Genomic DNA, 22,613 nt, shown 5'->3' with positions numbered 1-22,613 from the left:
AAACTTTAAGAGCCACTGATTCCATCTTGCTTCTGTGCGGGAAAGGGGGTGGGCCCAGCAGGGGCAGGAGCCTGATGCGTGTGATGAGGTTTGGGAGTCGCGGAGGGTGAGGGAGGCCCAGCTCCCAGGTCTCTGTCCCCATGTGTCAGGGTGGACAGAGGTCCCAGGTACCAGGGAGCATGAGACAGGGGTCTTGGTCAGGGGAGCCTAGCCGACCCCGGGAGGCCACGGGCGGGCCCAGAGTTGGGGGACCTTGCCTCCAAGGGAATGAAGGCACAAGCGGGCGGTCAACGCCTCGGCACACACCAGTTTTCCAAACCAGGGGTCCGAGCAGCCGGCGAGACGAGGGGGAGGGGCCGTGTCCGAAGCCGAGCTCGTCCGCGGCCGCCGCCACACGGTGCGCATCATGCTTGCTGCCTGTTTTCTTGGCAGGCTGGGAGGGGCAGCGGGCGGGCAGGGCGGGGAGGGCGCCCCAGCGGCCCCTTCCTCGGCACACACGCATGCACATGCACACACACGCCCCGCGCCGGCCTGCGCCCCCTGCCCACTCCGCCTCTGGGGACAGGCGGGGGCTCCACTTCCCCGCTGCTTCTCCAACCCAGCAGGGAAGGAACCCTCCCGAGTGGGGGCTGTGGAGGCCTCAGGCTAAGCCGGGATGGCCCCAGGGCCCCTGGCCCTCCTGGGTCTCTAGCCGGGTCCCCCAATACCCGATGCCTGGCTCCACTTAGTGCCAACAGGACATTAGGGGGTGGGAAGGAGGAGAGGCCCGCTCCCAGGAGAGAGCCCAGGCCAGCGGGGAGGGGCAGCTGCGCAGAGTGGAGGCGTGTCTGGCTGCAGAGCCCAGGGCCTGGGGTGCCTAGGCCTGGGGGGAGGTGATTAAAAGGGGGTTTGGTGGGGCCCTCCTTCCTTCCAGGGCACTGACTCTGCAGGCAGGGCTGGTCACACCTGTGCCCTCCACCCTCTGAGTGGCCAGGATCCCCGGGGGTAGAAGGCAGGCCAGGAGGTAATGGGGCAGGCCTGGGTACCCAGGACCCATGGACCGAGGGACCAGCATGAGGGATATCAAGCAGAGAAGGGGCGGCCCTGACCCCACCCTCCTGTAGGCCCCTCCAGGCCCCATGGCTGCCTTGGGCCCTGTAGAGGCTGGCGCCTGCCTGCCCAGAAAGGGGCTACTAAACACATGATTGCAGCAGGGGTCAGGGGGCCTGCAAGCCCAGGACACATCCTGAGCCCAGCCCAGCAGCTTCTGTAAACATACACAGCACTGCGGGCCACCTTGGTGGGGGGGGGGGTCACCCCAGGGGGCTGGCCAGCAGGCACCAGATCTGGGGGTGGCCAGGGCAGATGCCAGCCTGGACCACAGATGAGAATACGTGGGGAGGGGGCCGCTCTCCGTGTCCACCCTGGGAGAGCAGCCAGAGGGCGGTGACGGGGAGTCAGCATACTCGTGGCCTGTCCCGGAATAGGAGGTGCCAGGATGCCCCTGTGGGGGGCACTCAGGCTGAGAGGGCGGAGTGTTGCCCTGTCCACCTGGCAGGCTGCCCCAGGCTTCTCCCTGCTCCACGCCCCTCCCTGTCACTCCCTATCTGGAGGGCCCAGATCCCAGCTGCCTTGGCTCTGGGGGTTCCAAAGCTGAGGTAGGGATGCGGACCCCCCAGCTCAGCAGCAATGCCCAATGCCTGAGGCTACACTGGCCCCGCGGGGGCCTCTCCTCAAAGCTGCCCGGCCTGGGGGGCAGCCACCAGAAGCCTGAGGAGCGACCTGCTCTGGCCCGGGCCTCAGCTGGCAGCAACTCCTGGGCTGCTAGCGTGCCGAGATGACCAGGTCATCCTGCTTGGCGGGGCTGGCCCCATGGCCGGTGGGGGTGGAAGTCCGGATCTTGTCCACTACCAGGCACTCCTGGCTGCTGAGGCCCGTGGGTGTCAGGTCCATGAGCTCGCCCGAGGAGCTGAGTGGGAAGGAGGGCGACAACGAGATGCCCGAGGAAGGGTCAGCCGAGCCAGCGAAGAGCCTTGGGGGCTTGGGCACCAGGTTGGGCTCGAACTGGGCGCGGAGCAGGATCTCTTGCTGGCTGGGGGACTTCGGGCCCTCGGCGTAGTCGCTGGTGGGGCTCTCGGGCACCACCATGCAGTAGAGGTCCTGGAAAGAGCTGCTCTTGCTGTCCAGGTTGAAGAGGCTGTCGATGAACTCGGCGAACTCCAGCACCTGAGGGCTGGGCGAGTCCCCCAGGCGTCCGTCGTGCAGCGCCAGCTCTCCGCTGCGGGGGGCTGCCCCGCCGCCACCCCCTTCTTCCGGCTCGTCGTGGGCGGCTGCGCTGGGGGGCCGCTCGGGGGTGATGCCCCCACTGCCCAGGGTGGCCTCCAGGGGCTGCGTGTCCTGCGAGTGCTTGGACAGGCTGTCGGCCGCCAGCAGCTCGGTGCGCGAGCTCAGGGACGGGTTCTCCTCGGGGATGGCAGGGTCGATGTAGAAGAGGTGGCCCTCGTCGCGCTCCAGCACGGCGTGGAGGCTGGGCGAGCCGCGGATGCTGCGGAAGCCGGAGGAGCGGCGCGAGTCAAAGCTGTACAGCGACTCCGTGTCCGAGAGGCTCTCCATGGTGGCCAGCGGCGCCCGCCGCGCCTGCAGCTCGGCCGCCAGCCGCTCCTGGGTGGACAGCAGCAGCAGTTCCACGGGGTCCTGGCGGGTTGCCGCGGCCACAGGGGACAGCAGCTGCCCCTCCGAGAAGCCCTCCAGGCTCATCTCAGACTGGGACTTGCTCCTGAGGGGGCAGGGAGGGGTGAGATTCAGCGGGGCTGGGGCCCACCCCTAGCTCCCCGGCAGGAGGGAACTTGGGGAGGGGGAGGAGGGGAAAGTGGTTGAACAGTCTGGGGACAGGGAACCCTCCCTTTTAAAAACCAGCTCACGAGACCCCAAGACAGAAGACAAGAGAGTCGATGCAGGGCTGAGCTGGGGAGAGGGGGCCGGGGGCCTGCACTGGTGTCCATCACTGCACCGACGTTGCTGTACCCACCTGGAGACTGAGGCCCAGAGAGACTGGCTGCCCCAGGTCACTGGAGGCAGAGGTGGAAGGGTAGAGAGGGAACGAGGGAAGGTAGGGAGGGAGAGAGCACGGCCCAGAGCCACCCCCGCTGGGTCCAACCCCACCCTCTGGGCCAGCACCCCTCTGGGCCCCCTTCCTGAGCTCCTATCGCTTCCTTCCTCACCCGGGGGTTCCTCCCACCTCTCCCATGGAGTGTAGCCCTCTGCTGGATGGGGCCCTGGAGCCCCTTGTCTCCGCACAAGGGCCTGCAGGGAGTGAGTGAAGGGCCAGGGTGGGGGACGCAGCAGTCACTGCGGCTGCGAACAGACACTGGCTCCCCCATCTGGTCACGCAGCCGCTATGGGAAATGCTTGTAAGATAGGGAGAGAGGTCCAGGTGTCCCCACCAAGGGCCAGGAAGCAGCCATCACCCTCTTGAGCAGCCTCTAGGCCAGATCTGTAACCTGGACCCAGGACCTGAGCGGGAAGGGTCCCAGAGAGGCAGGAGGATACCCACCCACCCCAGAAGCCACGGCCTCAGAGCCCAACCCCCAAAAGAGTGCGTGTGAATGTGGGGTGTGTTTGCGTCTGGAAGCGTGTACGCGCCTGTGTTTCTGCGCGTATATCAGGCATCTGTATGTCAGTCGGCCCATGTATCTGAGAGGCTGGGTCTGGGCACAGGTGCACCCATGATTTACACACGTGGCTGCCCGCCACGTGTGTAACAGCTATGAGTGAATCTGTGCGTTTGTGGTCAGGGGTCTGTGCATCCCCAGATGCCTACTAGCCCACGTGAGCTTCGGTGGTGGCGGGCTGGGGGGCAGTGGGGGCCGAGCAGGAGAGACCCCGAGCGGCAGAGGCGAGTTCAGTCCCTCCTGCGCACGTGTACAGGGTGGCGTGAACGTACGAGAGCCCGGCGCCTACACAGAATGCACGTGTGCACGAGCATTCGCGCGCTGAAAGCACGGGCGGGGCTGCGGGGCGACGGCGCTCACCTGACACTGCTGTTTCGGGGGTCTGCGGCGGGCAGCTCCAGGGCCAGGCCGGCGGGCACGGGTGGTCCCGTGGGCAGCGGCTGCTGCTGGAAGATGAGCTCGGGAGTCAGGTCCACCTCTGTGGGGCTCACCATGACCTTGGCAGCAGAGAGCAGGGCCGTCTTCCCCTTGTTGTAGTTCTCCAGCACCTGGGGACGGGACCGGGAAGCTGGTGGTGGCGGAGGGGTGACAATGACGTGTGGAGGCGGGGCGGCAGGCCCGGCCTCTCAGGCCCAGCAGAGCTTCACGGGGTCAGCCGGGCCTGCTCTCCTCCCCGCACAGGGCCCGGCTCCTCCCGGAAGGTCGGGGCCGGGCCCCGTGATCGTGCCTGGCCCGCCCCACAGATGGGAGGACGGGTTGGACTCTTCCTGCCCTGCGGTCGGCCCTTCCATGGCCGGGCAATGGCCAAGGCTGCCCCTGCTTGGCCACGCGTCCACCAAGTGCCAGGTGGCCTTCAGGGTTTGAGCTCAGCCTGCCTCAGGGACAGGTTCCTGGGTGTCTCCTAGCCCCTACCCACCACGGGGCCACACGGCGGTGCGGACAGAGGCGGGCGTGGGGCCCAGGACACGAGTGGGCTCCCTGGCCCACTGAGTGTCCAGGGAGCGTCGCACCCTTGTGCGTAACGTGGGGACGGAGACCCGGCCAGCCAGGCGCTGTGGGGCTCACCTTGTGGAGCCCCTCCATGACCACGTAGGGGAGGTGCTCGTGCAGCATGGCCGGCGAGATGATCACCTCGTTGAAGGCCTTGTTGTCGCCCCAGATGGCGAAGTACGTGGGCTCCTCTTGCTCGCAGCAGCTGAGGGGCGCAGGGGCCAGAGGGAAGCGGGCGGGCGGGGGGCAGCCTGGCCTTGGCCCCCAGGCCCCCGGCCCTGCTCTCTGCCTTGGCTTGGTGGGGGTGGGGTGGCCTTGGAGACGCCCTGCCCGGCTGGAGCAGCAGGGCTGTGTCCCCGGGCTCCTTGCTTCTGCCTCACCTCAGCCCTCGCCACCAGCCCTCCGCGGCCGGGAACATTTATGCCACACGGAGCCGGAAAGCCTGACCTTGAGCCTCAGCCCCGATCCCTGCATAGCCCGTCCCCTGCTTGTGGCCTGGGCCATACCTGCTCCACCCCAGGGAGGGTCCCGGCTCGCAAGCCGTTTGTCGAGGAGGCAGCCCAACCCTCTGAGAGCGCGGGAAGGGGTCCTCTCCCGCTCTCTCTCCTGCCCCCGCCAGCTGTCTGTCAACTCATCGCAGCCGCGATGCCAAGTGACAACTGAGGCGTGAGCTTGGCTAGGGCTTTAGGGTGACCCTCCAGGGCGTCCGCTTTCAAATGGATGCGAGTGGGGACAGCTGTCCTGGGGGACACTGGGGACGAAGACCGGGGACCGTCAAGAGAGGAGACTGGAGTCCTGCTCTGGATCGGCCTGTCGCTGCACTTCCAGGGCCCGAGGCTGTGGGCGCCCTGGGCCACCGTCACCAGCCTCTGCACCTACGCCCCGAGGGTGACAGAATGAAGGCTGGCCCCACCCTCCACTCCCCTGCCCCAGCCGCCGCCGCCTCCCAGCTGACCGGGGTGCGGGCAGCACCTACCAGCACTGTTCCGCTGGGTGGTTGTGGACCACGTGGATGATACGGCCGGGGGGGTAGAGAGGGGTGCTGGCCGACAGGGCGATGGTCAGGTCACTGGGGTGGGTCCAGAGCCGCGTGCTGGCCAGGGCGGTCACCTCCAGCTCCTCGGGCAGCTCCGACTTGGGGATGCATTTTGTGGCCCCGACAATGATGCGCCACTGCGGGGACAGGGAGAAGAGGGGGATGGAGCTGAGTGGCGCCGCCCGGGAGAGCTCACAGGTGATGGTGGGGGAGCTGGGGTGGCCGTGGGGCAGGAGGCAGGGCAGCGCCCCGTGAAGAGGCGGGGGCTGAGGTGTCCAGCGGCCACGATGCCAGAAAGGTGCCAAGGACAGAGGACGTGGAATGGCTGAACTTCAGGGCTGCGAACGCCAGGCAACCCCTTAGCTAGCGGAAGGGAAACAGGCCCAGCGAAGGGAGGGGACTCGCTCTAGGTTGTCTCATAAGTCAGAGGCAGAACAGACCCCGAAGCCCAGTCCGGCTGCACCCACCAGGCCCGGCCACATCGGGGTCGGCTCCCTGCCACCTGCCTCCTGGGCCTGATAAGCACCCGGGACTGGGTCTGAGAGGAGCAGTTCCATGTCCTTAGGCTCCTCCTATGCCTTCGTTGCCTGCTCACCCCGGCACCTGGTGCCCTGCCTGCCAGATGGTCACGGGCACCAAGGCTGGCAACGGTCCCAACTGGGCTGAGAGGGTGAATGGGGTGAGGGCGGGCCTGGGGGCACAGAGGCCCTGCTGGGCCTGGCCGGCCACCCCCAGCCTGGAACGCTGAAGGCCATGCTACAGGAAGAGCCCCCAGTGTCCCCTGCAGGCCCGAGGAAGGGTTAGGGAGGGCTGGTCCTCTCGGCTCAGCTGCAGGGAAAACCAGAACAAACTGCCCCCAGAGCCCCGCCCCAGGCGACCTCCAGCCTCCCTGAGCCTGGGCATCGCAGTGGGCTCTGGAGGAGGCCTTCCTGTCACACTCGGAGCACTGACCTCGGGACTGCTTTGTCCCGACTGCAGGCAGCTCTGTGCCACAGGAGTCAGGACTCAGGAGCCCTCGGTTCCAGTCCTGAATGATGGCCCGACGTCCCCAAGACGTCAACCATACCCCAGCCTGGCCTCACGTGGCGGGGGCCGAGGGGCAGGTGGGTTAGAAGACAAACGGGGAGCCCGGAGCCCAGGGTGCCCCGGCGGCAGGGAGGGGAGTGAGCTCACTTTGGGCTTGGTGCTTCTCTGCAGGACATCCAGCAGCTGTCTGCGGAAGCCTTCCAGCTGGGAGAGGCCGATCCTGGAGAAGGAAGCAAGTCGGGGCCGTCAGCCTGAGCTGGCCCGGGACGGGGAGATGGGCGGGGGGGAGGGGCAGCAGGGCCCCCGGGAACAGGAAGACCAGGCCATCAGGGTCACGGGGAGGGTGAAGAGCCTGCAGCTCGGCAGGGCCCAGCCAGGAAGGGGAGGCCAGGCAGGGCAGGCCGACCTTGATCTCTCACCCCGGACACCTGAGTCGCGGGGATCCTGGGGTCCCTCGAGGAGGTGGGAATTTGAGTGAGAGAGACGGGGCACCTGGGTGAGGCCCCGAGGTGGGAGAAGAGCCCAGGCCAGGCAGGTGGAGAGAGGGAGCGACTTGCCTGGGGACAAGGTCTTTGCCCAGGACCACAGCTGTCACAAACTCCTTGGAATACTCCATGGCGTCCTCGCTGCAAGGGAAGCCGAGGGGGTGCTGAGGCAGGCGAGGGGCGCGGTGTTCCCAAGCGGGCTCGGCTCCAGCACTCCGAGACCCTCTGGGGAGGGGGGCTGCCTGCTCCCTGCCCGCCTATCCCGTCAGCAAGGCTTTGCTGGGGCGAGATCCCAGGGTCCACGTGGCTTTTGCCAGAACCCCCGCCTCCACTCTCCAGGCCGTTCCCGGGTTCCCTTGTGATCGGAACCCAGACTGCCCGGTCCGGCCCTCTGAGCGAGCCAGCTCCCGGCGCGGTCCACCCGTCGCCCTCAGCCAAGTCTGAGGCCCCAGACTGCTCACCTCAGCAGGCCCCCTGGGGGGGAGTAGGCAAAGCACTTGAGGGTCGGGTACTGGGGGCGCAGGAGGAAGGAGAGGATGGCAGCAGTGCCTGCGCCCAGGGAGTGGCCCACCACTATCAGGCCGTAGTGTTTGGTTCCGCGGCCCTGGGGACCGAGAGAAGCCCTGAGAGTCCTGCCCCGCTGCCTGCCAAGCTGACACCAGGGAGGCAGAGGGGGCTTCGCAGAGTCCTGGGATCATGTCTGTGCTGTGTGGCTTCTGGGGCAGAGGAAGGGCCAAGCTAGGCCCCCTCAGAGCAACTTCTTGGGGAGACTATATAACAAACTCCTATTCATCCTTCAAAACCTTGCTCAGAGGTTACCTCCTTGGAGAAGCCCTTCCTGATTTTCCAGGAGAGGCTTGCTCCCTTCTAGATACTGCATCTGCACCTGGGATAGACCTTTAAATACAATGATTACACTCTATTATAATCATTTGGTCACCCGCTCCCATCCCTGTGCCCCAACCACTAGACTGGGGTCTCCTGAGGCCAGGGACTGCTTGGCTTTGGGAGGGGCAGTTGGGAGCAAGCACCTCAGGGGCTGCCTGCCTGCACGGGGAGGAGTGGGCAGTGGGCAGGGCCCAGATCGCCCTCAACCAGAGCAGCACCCCTTTTATCTGTTCTGCAATTATTTTCTGTGTGCGTTCTACTCAACATTTTGGAAGCCCCAGAACAGGGCCATCTTTAGCCTCCAGTGCCTGGCACCGAGCAGGTGCTCACAACTGCGTGGGGCTGAGCAGGAATGTTCGAGAGGAGCTGGTACCAAAGAAGAAAGGGCCAGAGGGGGTGGGAGGGACTGAGCAAATGAGGAGGGTGCTGGGAGCCAGGGATGGAAGGAGAGTGTAGGAGCCTGGCCTGCGGGGGAGGCTCCATCATTCACCTGTCCCGTCCCCCAGCCTGTTACCCTGGGGGAGGGCGAGCTGGGTGTGGCAAGGGCTCATGGCATGGAAAACGCCTCACCAGGTCTCGCCCGAAGGCCTGGGACAGGACCATCTCCTGCTCCAGCTTCTTTTTGATGTACTCAGCCGAGAGGACCATTCCCTGGGGGAGGAGGAACAGAGGTGGGTGTCACAGGGAGGGAGGGAGGGCCTGTCAGGGACCAGCAAAGCCACAGGGATGGGAAGCTCACTAACCCTGTCCCTCCCGTTTCCCCCTTTGGTCCTCGTGACAAGCTGGCTGGGGGCGCTGGCGGACACTTTACCCCATCAGTTCCATTTCACAGATGAGAAAACTGAGGCTCAGAGGGATGGTGTGCCTAATAGGAACCAGTGAGATCTCTTCCCAGTGGCCTCCTTGAGCTCTTGTGGGACAGGATCTGCACCGGGCAGGGCTGTGGGGGTCCTGGCAAGTGGAGGGGGGGGCAGTGGACTTTGCAGACGAGTCCGTACCTCTCTGACCAGTCTCTCCTGGTGAGCCCAGCGACCCCGGAGGAACCCCCACCCCAACAGGACAGGCCTGCGTGCTGGCAGCGGAGAGGAGAGGGCCAGGGGCTGCCCGCGAGGAGGGGTACCTTGTGTCCCAGCCAGGTGCCATGGTGCCCCTCCACAGGGAGGCGCTCGGCGTCACCGGTCAGGTCTGTCAGGGCGTCCTTGTGGGGAGAGAGGGCGGTGAGGGGCGGGACTGGGGACAGGAAAAAGGAGGCGGGCACCCTCGGGGGCTGTGGGGGGTCCACGGGGTGGGCTGGGTCACCGGGCAGCGTACCTTGGGGGACAGGGTTCCCCGGATACTGATCACCACCTTCTTCTTGTCGTGGTCCACTGCCACGTAGAAGGGAGTTTCATAGACCTAGGAGGAGGGCGGCTCATGAGCCTGAACGGCCCCCAGGGTGGAGCCGGATCTGGGGAGGTGACTGAAGCCGGTCTCCTTCAGGGCCCGGGAATCTGGCTCCACTGGCCACTGGGCCCCTGACGCCTGCAAGGGTCACGGTAGGTCCCCCCACAAGCCGGCACACAGCCTACCTGGCCTTCCTAATTCCGCTGACCCGGGAGCCCTTGAGTGCTGCCGTCCCGAGGGGCTACCCCCTCCCCGGTGCCTCCTGATTCTTCCCTCTCAAGTCCTTCCCCCAGAGGCTGGGGCCAGGAAGCCCCAGTGCCGGGTGCGGGGCTGGGGTCCACTTCCTAGCCCCAGAGCGGATGCAGGCCAGGATGTGGGGAGAAGGAGGCGGCCCATCTCTGGTCTGCCCAGCGAGGGGAGGACTGGAGGCTTCGGCCAGCCATGCCAGCCAAGCCGAGGGCCCCTGCCGCTGAGGGGGGACGGCGTACACACCCCAGGTGCAGCGCTGCCTGCCTCCAGTGGCCTGTGGAGGACCGAGGCTTGGGCGGAGGCTGCACCAGCCTGGCAAGCCCGCCCCAGTTCCTCACCGCGTCATGGCAGGAGGTGTAGACGATGTCCACGGCGGTCATGTTCTCGTCCAGGAAGTGGCGCCGGATGGCGATGGCGTTGCAGCCGCAGCAGTTGTCTTCCTCGATGGTAACTCCAGGGGCAAAGCGGGGCCGTGCGGGACACAGGCAGCACCTGGGCGGGTGGCAGAGGGCTCAGAGCCAGGGACCCCGACGGGGCAGCAGTCTCCCCCATCCTCTCTGCAACTGGTTCTTGCAGCCCTGCCCCCTCTCCAAAGCCTCCCCCGCAAAGCTCCGCCGGCCCGGCCCAGGGCCCGGCCCAGGGCCCAGCCCTCATCTCACTCGGCCTCTCTCGGCAGCACAAGACCCAGTGGGACTCGCCCTCCCCCTTGAAACGCTCTCCCCATTCGGCTGGAGGCACCCTCTCTCCTGGGCTGCTTCTCCCTCAGGGGCAGCCTCCTTGTACTCCTCCTCTCACTGAGGACCCAGAGGTCAGCCCTGGAGCTCCTCTTCTCTCTAGCGACACTCGCTCCTGGGGCCTCATCCAGTCTTGGGCTTTAAATACCACCTATGCGCCAAAGAGCCCCAGAGACCTGCTCACATTCAACTGCTTGTGCAACACCTCCTCCCAGATGTCCCACAGGACTGCAACCTTTCCAGGCCCCAGTCCCCGCCTCCTGTGCTCCGGCAGTCCCCACCCCCAGCCCTCAGGGCTCGCTGGGCGCCGTGGGGTCCTCACCCCACCTCACATCCCACACCAGTCCGTCAGCACTGTCCGCTAGCTCTGCCTTCAAATTCAGATCTGGACTCCCAACGCTTGCCTTCGCCGCCACCCCCCACCTTGCTCCAAGCCACCTTATCCCTGCCTTGGAGTGTCACAGGGGCCTCCTGACTGGTCCTCATTTCTACTCGCCTCTTACGTTCTCAACGTGGCTGCCAGAGTGGCCCTTTAAGATATATGTCAAGCCACATCACTGCACTCAAAACCCTCCGACGCTGCCCTTCCTGTCCAGTGTAAAGGCCAGAGTTCTTGCAAGGGCCGAGGGCCCTGCTCCACCCGGCCCTGGTCCTCTGGCCTGTTGCCTCCGACTCCCCTCGGATGCGTTGGCCATATTCCTGCCTCAGCCTCTTTGCACCGTGGTTCCCTGTGCCCGGAACATTCTTCTCGTGGTTTCTGTGCGGCCGGATCCCTCGCTCCTTCAGGCCTCTGCTCAAATGTTACGCTATGGTAGGTCTGCCGCCTGGGCCGGGCCACCTCATCTGACATAGCTAGCCCCTGCCAAGCCTGACAACACAGCCAGCCTATTTTTTCTCCAAAACACTGATGTGCTCCAATGGGCTGCATTTCCTTGTCTGTGCCTTGCCACCAGGCGGTGGGCTCCACAGGGCAGGGTTTGCTCTGCTTGGTTCACAGTTACGTCCCCAGCACCAAAAACAGCCCCAGGCATATAGCACGATTTCCCCCAAATGAACGGGGGAGCGGCTGAGCTGGGCACCCAGCTCGAGTGCAGCTGCTCCTCGGGCCACCAGAGGGAGCCAGCACCCAACAGATGGGGCCCTGGCGCCCGGAGAGCATGTGACCCGTGTCTGCCTGCTTCCTTGCCTTGATGGCTGAGATTTTATTGATACTAAGAATCCTAGATCTTGGTGATGCAGAGGTCTGTCTTCACTCGAGCAGCACCTGAGGGACTGATACATACCCCCCAACGGGAAAAGGCCTCACTGAAAAAACCCAAGGTCGAGCCAAGTCTCGGAAGCAACCAGGCCTGGGGTGGGCAACCGCCTCCATTTACTCGGGGAGACCCCACCCCACCCCTCCCCCACCACTGCTGGGCCAAGCGGGGACGGGGCCGGGCCTGTGGGCCGGGCCCCCGTTTTCAGGCAGCTGTGGCCCCTCTCCAACCTCAGCCCCGCCCTCTAGCAGCGAGCACGTGGCTGCCAAAGTGTACGTAGTCTTCGGAGACAGAGACCTGGGCTTGAATCCTTGCTCTGCCGGCCCTTCCTGACCGCCAGGGCCTGGTGGGCAGGTGCGGATAGCTGCTCCACAAGGCCGGGGTGGGATCAAAGGCCCAAGATGCAGGAAGCACCTGGCATACCATAGGCACCCGATAAATGGCGGCGCTCCCTCTCTCCGGGGAGAAGGCTGCCCCTGAGTCAGTGATCTGAGGGCCAGGGGAACCGATGAGAGCAGCGGGGCCAGCAGCCTGGAAGGGAGGGGCCCGTGGCACCCTCAAGGCCAGCACTCCCGCCCAGAGGAGGCTGGGGCGCCGAGGGGCTCCAAGGTCCTGGGAGCCTGAGGACCCGCTTGGCCCATGGCAGGGCCTCTCCTGCCCACAGGAGACTGACCACACGTCCAGGGCAGGGCTGGAGCCGAGTGGGGTGTCGCCAGGGCGGCGGGGCCACAGGCAGGCGTGGCCTGCACATGCTCTGTGTGGGACGGGAGGACGGCTCCAGGTGAAGGGCCTGGGCCTGAGGCAGGTGGGCTGCCCTCCTTCCTCCAGCCAGCGCTGGGACTCCGGGCTGCTGTGCACAGGCCGGGACTTGAGCCCGCCTCCCCTCCGCGCCCCGGGGCCGGGCTCTCACCGAGCCCTCACGGGGTCTGAGGTCCTTTTGCTTCCTGCCCCTGCAGCGTCGAGAAGCTGCTGCAAGTGCAGCCTCGCTCCTGTCTGCAGAGCCCCTCAAGTGCCCGGGCTGCCGGTGACCGCCCGGCTTCTGAGATACCCCACAGGGTGGGCAGGACGAACACCGCCTGTACAGATGACGGAGCCGGGCTGTCGGAGCCCAGGTCTCAGGACTCCCGGCGGCACGCGCATTTGGAGAAGCCTCTCGGCTGCTGCAGGGGCTCCCAAGGATGCTGGCGGGGAGAAGCAGTGTGCAGGCTGGCAAAGACGGGGCGGGGCGTGGGGAGGCCCTGGTCAGCTGTGTCAGTCGCTGGGGGATGGTGAGAACAAGCCTGAGAGCCCCCCAGCTTTCTGGGAAAAGGGACGCTGAAGAAGGGAGTGGCCACTTGGGCCCCAAGGGCGGTCGTGTCGGGGAACAGAAGCTGCCCGCCCAGCGTGCCAGCCTTTCCGGAACAGGGAGCCCAGGGAGCTGTCCTCCTTCTGCCCGGCCTGGGCAGAGCATGGAGACACCAAAGGAGGGGAGGGGCCCTCGTGCAGCCGAGCCCTCCTCTGGCCCACTTAGGAAAGCAGAGTCCACCCCGGCCCCTGGCGGTGGGCTAAGGGCGGCACCCGGCTGAAGCCATGCCAACTCCTTGTGAAGAGGGCTGGAGCCTTTCACAAAGGACCTTCTTGCTGCCCTTCCAGAGGCTTCTATGGATTGGGCCTCAAACGGGAAAGGCCTTTCTTCCAGAAACGCAGAGCACAGGAAGGGAGCCGGGAGAAGGAAGATGAGGGCGGAGGGGAGTAGTTGAGGGGGCAGGGAGAGAGATGGGACAGGGGTGAGCTGCACAGCCAGATGCTGGGCAACGTCTCATTTCGTCCTCTCACAACAACCCCAGGAGGTATGTATCACCATCCCCATTTTACAGCTGAGGAAACTGAGGCTTGCAGAGGTAGACCGGTTTGCTCAAGGCTGCCAGTGACACAGCGTGGATTCAAACCTGATACCGTGTGATTCCAAAGTCCACGCTTTTCCCCATCCAGGGATAACGCCGAACTAGAAAGGCTGAGGCCCAGAGATGGTGCAGAAGAGAAGCAACGCGGACCGCAGGGGGCAGGGTAGCAGGTACAGTCCGTTTAGGGAGCGCCCCCCCGTGGGCAGGCCCAGCATTGTGACCACGGCCCCTCTGCACATGCCGCCAGCTAGGGGGACGGGCCGGAATACTCACGAGCAGGACCGGGCCAGCTGGCAGAGGCCGCAGGCCGGCTTCCGCATCAGGTACATGGGCCACCCGTAGGCAGCCAGGGCAAAGAGCATGTAGTAGCAGACCTCTTTGTAGCGGAGCATCTCTTGCTGGAAGAGAAGAGGCAGAGGGCGGTCACCTCCTGCCCTTCCTGCCTGTAGCCTCGGGGCCCATGGGCTCCCCTCGATGGAGGATGGAGGCAGGAGCTGCCCTCCCAACGGGCTGCAGACCACCCCCACCCCCACCCCCGCCTCGGAGGACCCGCTCCTCCAGATAATTGCATTTCCCTAATTATCTCCATGTAACCAGGGCACGAATCCTCCTAAGACCTGTCCCATTGCTCCAATCTCAGAAATTAATGATTTGGGGACAGAAAAACACTCAGAGCACTGGATCGATTTCCTGGCCCGTTTTCCCGAGAAGGAAAGAGAGGGGGAGGTTACAGCGACAATCGCCCACCGCGGCAATCAGGCCCCCCCCTCCATCGAAAAGGGTAATTTAACCCTGAGAGGCCCGGACCCTCCGGAGGGGGCTGCCCAGGCCACAGAGCAGCAGGGCCGGCCCTGGAGACATGGACATGCTGGGGACCAGACCAGTGGCCCACCGTCAGGGGCTCTGGGCACATTGGGATCTCTGAGAAAGGCGCCTGTTGGAAAGCTGGTGTCTGAGGCCGGTGGCTGTTATCAGCCTGCAGGAAGGCAAGCAGGTATCCCAGCCAAGCGGCTTCCAGTGTGCTGGGTGCCCCAGGCACTGGGGACGCCTGCACTTAGAGGGAATTAGTCACCTTGTAAAAGGTGAAGGGGGTGATTAGTCATCTTGTGAAGTGAAATAAACAGCACCTTCATCGGGGCCCCGAGGGGTAGAACCGCCCCCTGGCTGCTCTGCCTGCTGTCCAGGAAAGCACTGGAGAAGGTAGTTACCTTCTTGGGCTCAGGCAGGAGGGCGGGGCGCTGGCACCCGGAGGCTCAGCTGCCCCTCCCCTGCCCCTCACAGGCGAGAGAGGGCACCGTGAGAGGGAGCCTGGGCAGCCCCGGGAGGCTGGGACGGCTGCTCTGGGCACACGCTATGGACAGGCTATTTTACGAGGGGATACGAATGCCCATTTTGGGGAGCGGGGGCAAACGGAGAACAGGCTTTTCCAGGGGATTCAGATGTGCAGGATGAATCCTTTCTAACACTGTCCCGACTGGCACCACTGTATACTGGCGCCGTGCAGGGAACGGGGCTCCGGATGGCTGGTCCCCTCCCCGCCGGGGCTCTGGGTGAAAGGCAGGCCCAGCGCCGTTTATGCTGCTGCAGGGACAGACTCGGAGGGGTCAGGGACTTGCTCAAGGTCACAGCCCCCCGCTACACTGAATCGCTTTGCTTCTGGGGCAGGGCCGGCTCTCCAGCTGCAGTTGCAGCCCTGGGTGAGGAGCTCCTTTACTGGGACACACACACCGGATCTCTCCTACAGGCGCTTAAGAGGTTCTGCTACTCAAAAAAGCTTGGAAACCAAAGCGCTGTGTCCTGCTGCCTTTTGTAACCGTAACGAGCGTGGCAATAATAGTAACAGCTCACCCTCCTGAAGCCCTTTATCACCTCAGGACGCCAGGACCAAGCGTTCTGAGCACCTTGAGGCTGATTCAGGGGTCTTTTCTGTAGAACCGGCGGTGAAGCAGGGGTGGGGGTGGGGCCGCTGGGGGGGACGCGGGAGGAAGGGAGCGCACACTGAGAAGGGGGGCCGCCGCCTGGAGGGCTGAGGGGGTCCCGTGCAGAGCAGGTGTGCCCGACTGCAAGGGCAGGGGGGGCAGGTGGTCTGCTGGGGTCGTCCAGGCAGAGGGAGGGAGGGAGCCAGCACGGGGTGGAGGCGGGTGGTTCTGACTCACTGAGTTCTTGAGGTCGAGGTACTTGGTGTTTCTGGTCACCGGCATCCCAGACAGGAAGGCCAGGATGTCATTGTTGGCCTGGAAGACAGGCACGTTAGGGTGACGGCCCCGGGCCCAGCTGCACGGCTGAGAAAGGGGTCCAGGCCCCCAGCTCTGCACCCCGCCTGCCTCCCCAGGGCCTGAGAGCCCAAAGTAGCGTGTGGTTTCTAGCTCTTCCGTGACCCGGCCAGTTTTCCAAAATCTGAGGTCTCCTCATATCTCCAGCTGCTCCCCTTCCACCCAAAGCATCAGTCCCCTGGGACATCGCTAGCCCAGGCCGGGAGAAGACGTATTTTGCATGGGATGCCGGGAGACCCCAACTAGGACTGGTGTGTTGGCTGGGGTGGGGTGGAGAGGCAAGCGCAGAGGCTGGAGCGTGGAGCTGGATGCTTCATTGGGCCCGTGATTAGACGTCCCCCGGGGCCCTGGAGGCAGCCTCGCAGCCCCGCAGAGGGAAGTCGCTCAAGCGAGAGCCACGAGAGGTGAAGGGTGAGCTGGGGAAGGGAGGGGAGTGAACGTCAAAGGGTGGCCTCCTGGGCCAAAAGGGTGGGCGAACCCGGGGCGGGCAGCAGGGGCGGCAGGGAGGGCCCGGGAGCAGGGCGGTGCGGGGAGGTGGCCTGAGGATGGCCGCGTGCTCACCTCGTCCAGCACGGCGTTGCGCTTGGCCCGCTGCCGCTGCCGGAGCAACACCAGGCCAGCGATGATGTCGGAGGGCACGATGTCCAGGTCTCGGAAAAACTCGGCAAAGAGGTAGGCGATTTCCGAGTAGGCGTCCTACGAGGTCCAGGGAGGCAGGAGGCGGCGGCAGGGGAGCAGGAGAGAGGACGAGACACGGGGCGTGAATGCCCGGGGCTGCGTGTCTGCTCGGGGTCCCCTGTGCAAGTTCCCCCCAGCCCCCCACATGCGGCCCTCTGCAGCCGTGACCCTGAGGGCCCCGTCCTCGGCTCCGGGCCCCTGAAGACCCGGCAGAAGCTGTCCCAGACACCGCGGACCCTTCTCCTTCGGCGCTCGCCGGGGACCGTCTACCCCGCACAGATGCCCCCGGGGAGCCGTTTCCCGTTCTTTCCCCAGGACTAGGAATCAAGGCCTGGGCCTGGCCTGTTTCTCCTTCGGCCTTCCTCTCTAAGAGGAACCACAACCGAGCTCCTGGCTGCTTTCCCCACACGGGAATTCTTCCTGCCTCCCCCCCGTTGTGACCTTGAATGCCCTGCTAAGGGCTGTACGGGCCCTGGGTCTCAGGCCTCCTCCCCCACCTGTCCACACTTGTAGGCTCAGGGACCCCCACTATGTGCCTGTAGAAGGGGCATGTGACCTGGGGCCACTGGCCCCGCTAGCTGTCCTGCCAGCTGTGTTCTCAGGACAGGCCATGCTTGGGGCCTGGGGGCGGGAGGCAAGGCAGACAGACGCAGCCCTGCCAGCAGAGTGCAGGCTTCTCTGCCTCACGACAAGCTGAAGTCTGGAACCTCTTTCCTAACTGGTCAGGAGAGGCTGTGGTGGGAAGAAACTCATGGCAACTGGTTTTCTCTCGCTGGGTTTCACCCTTGAGTGTCTGGCACATGGTAGAGAGGAAAAATCAAGCGTTGCAAACTCAAAAGCCGAATGGGGCCAGACAGAGCCGGCTACTGCTTTGAGAGGCCCACCTTGGGTAAATCGAGAAATACGGAACTTTACCTAAACTGCCCTGATTTTTAAATGTTGGCAACCCATTCAAATTTTTAAGCAACACAGCATGAGTTGATCAAAAACGTTCTCTGGGCTGGACCTGACCCGACCTGACCCCCAGGCCATCAGTGTTGGATGGGACCTAGGTTTGGGGGATCCCCGGCCTTTTTGAGAAAAGACGTTCTGCTTTTTCCCCAGGCTCCAATGCCAGCCCTGAAGCTGTCTGCCAGGAGGGGTGGGTGTGTCCCCTGCATGTCCTGAGCTGAGACCCCCTCAGACTTCCCCGAGAGCCCCGGAGGTCAGGGGGGGCTTCCCACCCACCAGGGAACCTCTGGGTAGGAGGGACTTTCTTACGTTTCATTACTCACTCCACAGCTCACAAGGGGCTGCTAGTGGATAGGAGCCACTCAAGGCTTCCGGGGGCTTCCATGGAGGGCACCTCCTGTCTGGCTTGGGAAGCAGTGGCCTCCTGACCTCACTAGCTCTGCCACTAACTAGCTGTGGAATGCTAAGCGAGTCACTCCACCTCTCTGGGCCTCAGCTGCGTGATCTGCAAAACGAGGGGTGGACTAGATAACCCCTAAGGGCCCTGCCAGCGCTGGGGGGGGTGGGCTCCGCTGAGGGCCCCCCCAGGGCCCTGCCTCCCCTCCCCAACCCGGGGGCCACCCACCACTGACCCGCAGCGCCCTGGCGGGTGCAGAGGTCTAACAGTACACATTGAGGGACGGATCTTCCAGAGGGACCTGCAGCTGCTGAGATGCTGCTTTTCTCTGTCTTTAGGTTGCCCTGATATTTGAGTATCTCTTCCCCTAAACTAAACTCTTGAGTTCCAAGGGGATGGATAAAAGGTCTTCACATTTTTCTGTCTCCTTGACAAAGCAAGGGGTTGGATGTTTCATATGCTGGAGGGAGTCCTTCAGTGAATAATAACAGGTCCTCTTAGGAGCAGGCTGTCACCTCTCAAAGCCCAGCCCTGCCCCACCCGGCAGAGCTGAGTCGCCTACAGCAGCACGTGAGCCCCAGGACGGCGACTTCCCAGTACTTACTGACTGGGAGTCCTTCGTCCGAGTACAGCAGAGAAACACTTTGAGCCGGCGCGACCAGCTGGTGGCCTGACCCTCTTCTAAGCGGTGCCTGCAGTGGGGGAGAGTTGGTATGTGTGAGGTCAGAGGGCCCGACCAGAAGAGCCGGGCCCAGACATTACAGAAACAGGACAGCCTGTTCCCAGGACCCCAGCAAAGGGCTCCCCGGTAGGAGGGTCTAGGGGAGAATAGGCCTGGGTCCGGCCAAGGCTGGCTGGCCGGCCAGTGACCGGGCTATCAGCCAGCAGGGCTCTCCCTGGGGGGCCCCTGATGGCCTAAGATGGTGTACTGTTGGCCGAGGCCAGGGCCTACACTCCCAGCTTCTGGCAGACTGAGAAAAGCACACTCTGGGGGCTTCAGAGCTGGCAGCCCGAACCGGGGGCTGCCCTGCGGCCCACTCCAAAAGCTCAAATCAAGAGCCCTGGGAGATGGCGGCAGGGTGCTGGCCTCTCTGCCGACTTGTTTCCTGGCCTGGAGCAAACCTGCCGCAGAGACCTGTTTCCCCTCTCAGAAAGGATTTCTCACGTTGTCTGTACTTGGGGAAGTTTAAGGGGCTGAAGGAGGCTCTGCATTCTTCAACTCCTTGGATCTGTTACATTAGAGGGGAGAGGGCCCCTGCCCTTCATCTGCATGGCTGGCCCCTGTCTGTTCCACCCCTCAACCCCAGCCCCAATGGGTCTGGCTGCTCTGATGGGGAGTCAGGGTACCCAGGAGTCTGTACCCAAAGGGAGAGCAATTGACCGATTATCCACGGAGACCCTTCCAATGCTGGGTGCCCAGAAGTCGGTGTGTTTTGAGCATAAAGATAACAGATGCAATATTAAAAATGTAAATTTCCAGGGCTTCCCTGGTGGCGCAGTGGTTGAGAGTCCGCCTGCCGATGCAGGGGACGTGGGTTCGTGCCCCGGTCCGGGAGGATCCCACGTGCCGCGGAGCGGCTGGGCCCGTGAGCCGTGGCCGCTGAGCCTGCGCGTCCGGAGCCTGTGCTCCGCAACGGGAGAGGCCACAACAGTGAGAGGCCCGCATACCACACACACAAAAAATAATAATAAAGTAAATTTCCAGACTGAGCAAGAGGGGCTGGCTTGCTTTTGTGACATGTGCTCTCCCATCAGCTCCTTCAGAGCCTGGTGCTGGGTGGTCAGGAGGGGCAGACACGGGTGGCCCTGGATGCCTGCAAGGCACTTAGCATCCATCAGGAGTGACAGACCGGGTCCTCCTCCCCTGCCTCTCGGCTCCTCTTTGCAACTAAGGGACGCTTCCTGCTCCCAACCCTGGTTCCACCGGCCATGGGCCACAAGGACAGGGAAAGCCACAGAGTCTTCCAGGGCTACAGGAGGGGGTTAGGAAACGGTGCAAGGGATTTCCTATTTCTGGGACCTGCCAGCCCTAAGGGACTTGGGTAGCCTCACATCCTAAGCCAACGTCCCCCTTACTTGGGACTTGATGAAGGGACAGCATGCTGGCCAAGCTGAGTTCCCAGAGCATCACGTTCTTTAACCCTTTCTAACCAAATTGGCTTTTAAACATTCGAAGAGAAATTCCTTCCTTCCCTCTGGCAGACGTTAAGTGCTGTATACTCTACTGCAGTACCCCTTATGCCCACCAGGGGGCAGATGGAGCCAATGACACATTTGGCCTACAGCATCGGTTAGGCTACATAGACCAAGACAGGGAGAGACACACTCAATCTGCACAGAAAGTGGGCTTCTCTGGTGGCACAGTGGTTAAGAATCCACCTGCCAATGCAGGGGACACGGGTTCCAGCCCTGGTCCGGAAAGATCCCACATGCTGTGGAGCAAACTAAGCCCGTGCACCACAACTACTGAGCCTGCGCTCTAGGACCCGTGAACCACAACTACTGAGCCGGCGTGCCACAACTACTGAAACCTGCGCACCTAGAGCCCGTGCTCCGGAACAAGAGAAGCCACCGCAATGAGAAACCTGTGCACCGCAACGAAGAGTAGCCCCCGCTCGCCGCGACTAGAGAAAAGCCCGTGCGCAGCAACGGAGACCCAACGCAGCCAAAAATAAATTTAAAAAATAAATACATTTTTTAAAAAGTCTGGACAGAAAGTTCATGGACCCAGCACCCCCCGCCCCGGGGCTCACTAAAGCGAAGGGAGACACACTCCTTCCGCAAAGATCCAAGGTCAGGCTCCTAGGAAGTAGTGGTGGGAACCCACCCCAAACCCCACCAGAGTTCACTGGAAGGAGAAAGAGCGAAGGACTTAAACAGCTCCCTGACTCCCAGAGACTAAAATAACCCGTTGGTGTGAGGCAGCAGGGCTTGTGCACAGCCCCAAACCTGGAAGCTGATGAGGGTCAGCAGCCTTGAAAACGTCCCTGTTAGAAAAACTGTCTGTTGGTTTCAGAGCAGCGGGAGGGCGAGCCCGGAAGAGCCTGAGAGGTGGTCACAGCAACCCAGCTGTGGCCTGGGCTGCCCTCCCAAGCCCGCTTAAAAGCTGGACCAACCACAACAGGGGGGGACCTGTGAGCTTGAGGACTCTCACTAACCGCCCAGGGCCTGGCACCGCTGGCAAACTTTCTAATTCAGATGAAAGCCACCAACAACCGTCAACTACAAAGGCGTTGGCTGCCCTGGGCCCCAAAGGCAATTACCCAGAGTTGGGGAGGGCAGAGTTTTTTCCCCAGGACCTCAGGAGCCCAGAAACCAGGCCAGGTGGGGGCATGTGCTTAGAATGAGCAGAATAGTACCGGTGGTAGTGGCCAGCTGCGGCCAGAAGAACAAGGGGCTCTGGGGCCTTGGCTCCAAAACCTGGCATTGGGGGCTGGGAAGTGGCCAGCCCAGGCACAGGTGAGGCTCTGGCTGCAGTGCCGAGCTGACGTGGAGGGCCCAGGGGAGCTGGGACACAGAGGCGCGTGAGGGTGGGGTGGGGGCCTGGGCAGCACACGCCCCTGGCTGAGGGCTCCTGACCCTGCTGCCCTGGGCTGGGGATGGAGTGTCAGTTCCACTCCCCACCAGCCTGACCTGGGGCAAGTAAGTGACCTGCCCTCTCTGGGACTTGGACCCCTCATCTGTAGAATGGGTCTCACAACCGCACCAGGGTTGGCAGAAGGATTAAACAGGCTGATGGCGGAAGGGGCTCAGTGCAGGGCCTAATGCAGAACAGAAGCTCAATATGTAGGAGTCGCTGTGACCCACCCTGGAAGCACCCCTCTCTCTTTTGCTTTCAATAAACAGGAACCCTGTGAATGTGCCTGGATGTCCTCCCGCGTTTTCTCTGCCATGGCACGGCCTCCCCCCTTCTCCAAAACACTGTGCAAAACATCTCCCCTCCAGGAAGCCTTCCTTGGTTAACCTCCTCCAGCCCCCTTAATCCTAGAGGCAGCCTTGCCTAGTGCTTAAGAGCAAGGGCTCTAAAGCCAGACTGCCTAGGCTTGAGCCCAGCGCCACCATTTACCAGCTGTGTCACCTCAGACAACCCACATAAGCCCTCTGTGCCTCTGTTTCTTCCTCTGTACTACGGGCATGACGCTGACAGCTGCCTCAGGGAGTTACTGCAAGTTAATACGTGCAATTCGTGGCCCGCCGTCCGAGCGCTTCCGACCATCACTCTCGTGTTGTTAGCGCTAAAGGTGATAACGGTGCTACCATGTACTGAGCACGAACCTCCCATCAGCCTGGTGTTAATCATCACTCTGTTAAAGCTCACAGCAGAGCACGAGGCAGGAATTACTGCGGTTCCCACCTTACAGACCGGGAACCTGAGGCAAGCCTTTGGCCGGCGGCCGGGGCTCACGCAGGTTGAGACGCCGGGAGGCAGGCGTGGGGCCGGCCTCTGCCCACTGTCAGCAAACCCCGCGGGGGACGCCCGCCCACCCGGCCCACTGACCGCAGGTTGTAGGTCCGCAGGTTGCGCTGCCTCCTCTTGGTGGCCCTCAGCTTGACAAAGGTGCGGCCCGTGGGGTCGAAGACGCAGAGGACGGTGATACAGACGCTCAGGATGACCACCCAGTTGCAGACAACCATCCCTGTGGAGGCGGGCGTGGGGAGCCAAGGGTCGTGGTGCTGGGGACGCCTCTCTGGCTCTGAAGAAGGGGCACTGGAGCCTCCCTACCCCCAACTGCT

General features: G+C 63.5%; 1 protein-coding gene across 4 annotated transcripts in view; it reads right to left on the bottom strand.

Moving 5' to 3' along the window:
* DAGLA (diacylglycerol lipase alpha) overlaps positions 1 to 22,613 on the bottom strand; it is a 61,490-nt gene continuing 38,877 nt past the window's right edge. For all 4 annotated transcript variants that reach the window (XM_059069268.2, XM_067037393.1, XM_067037394.1 and 1 more), the window contains 16 exons: positions 22,378 to 22,516; positions 18,484 to 18,571; positions 16,415 to 16,549; positions 15,737 to 15,814; positions 13,854 to 13,978; positions 10,046 to 10,199; positions 9,387 to 9,470; positions 9,196 to 9,273; positions 8,646 to 8,726; positions 7,649 to 7,791; positions 7,260 to 7,328; positions 6,850 to 6,922; positions 5,617 to 5,813; positions 4,716 to 4,845; positions 4,011 to 4,198; positions 1 to 2,755 (listed from right to left, as the gene is read on the bottom strand). In XM_059069268.2, the coding sequence (XP_058925251.1) occupies positions 1,804 to 2,755; positions 4,011 to 4,198; positions 4,716 to 4,845; positions 5,617 to 5,813; positions 6,850 to 6,922; positions 7,260 to 7,328; positions 7,649 to 7,791; positions 8,646 to 8,726; positions 9,196 to 9,273; positions 9,387 to 9,470; positions 10,046 to 10,199; positions 13,854 to 13,978; positions 15,737 to 15,814; positions 16,415 to 16,549; positions 18,484 to 18,571; positions 22,378 to 22,516 (2,714 nt within the window). In that variant the 3' untranslated portion in view covers positions 1 to 1,803. The remainder of the gene's footprint in view (positions 2,756 to 4,010; positions 4,199 to 4,715; positions 4,846 to 5,616; positions 5,814 to 6,849; positions 6,923 to 7,259; positions 7,329 to 7,648; positions 7,792 to 8,645; positions 8,727 to 9,195; positions 9,274 to 9,386; positions 9,471 to 10,045; positions 10,200 to 13,853; positions 13,979 to 15,736; positions 15,815 to 16,414; positions 16,550 to 18,483; positions 18,572 to 22,377; positions 22,517 to 22,613) is intronic.

This window comes from Kogia breviceps, chromosome 7 (genome assembly GCF_026419965.1).
Source record: "Kogia breviceps isolate mKogBre1 chromosome 7, mKogBre1 haplotype 1, whole genome shotgun sequence".
NCBI classification, from domain to species: domain Eukaryota; kingdom Metazoa; phylum Chordata; class Mammalia; order Artiodactyla; family Physeteridae; genus Kogia; species Kogia breviceps.
The sequence above is the reverse complement of the archived record's forward strand: the minus strand, read 5'-3'. Positions and strand labels throughout refer to the sequence as shown.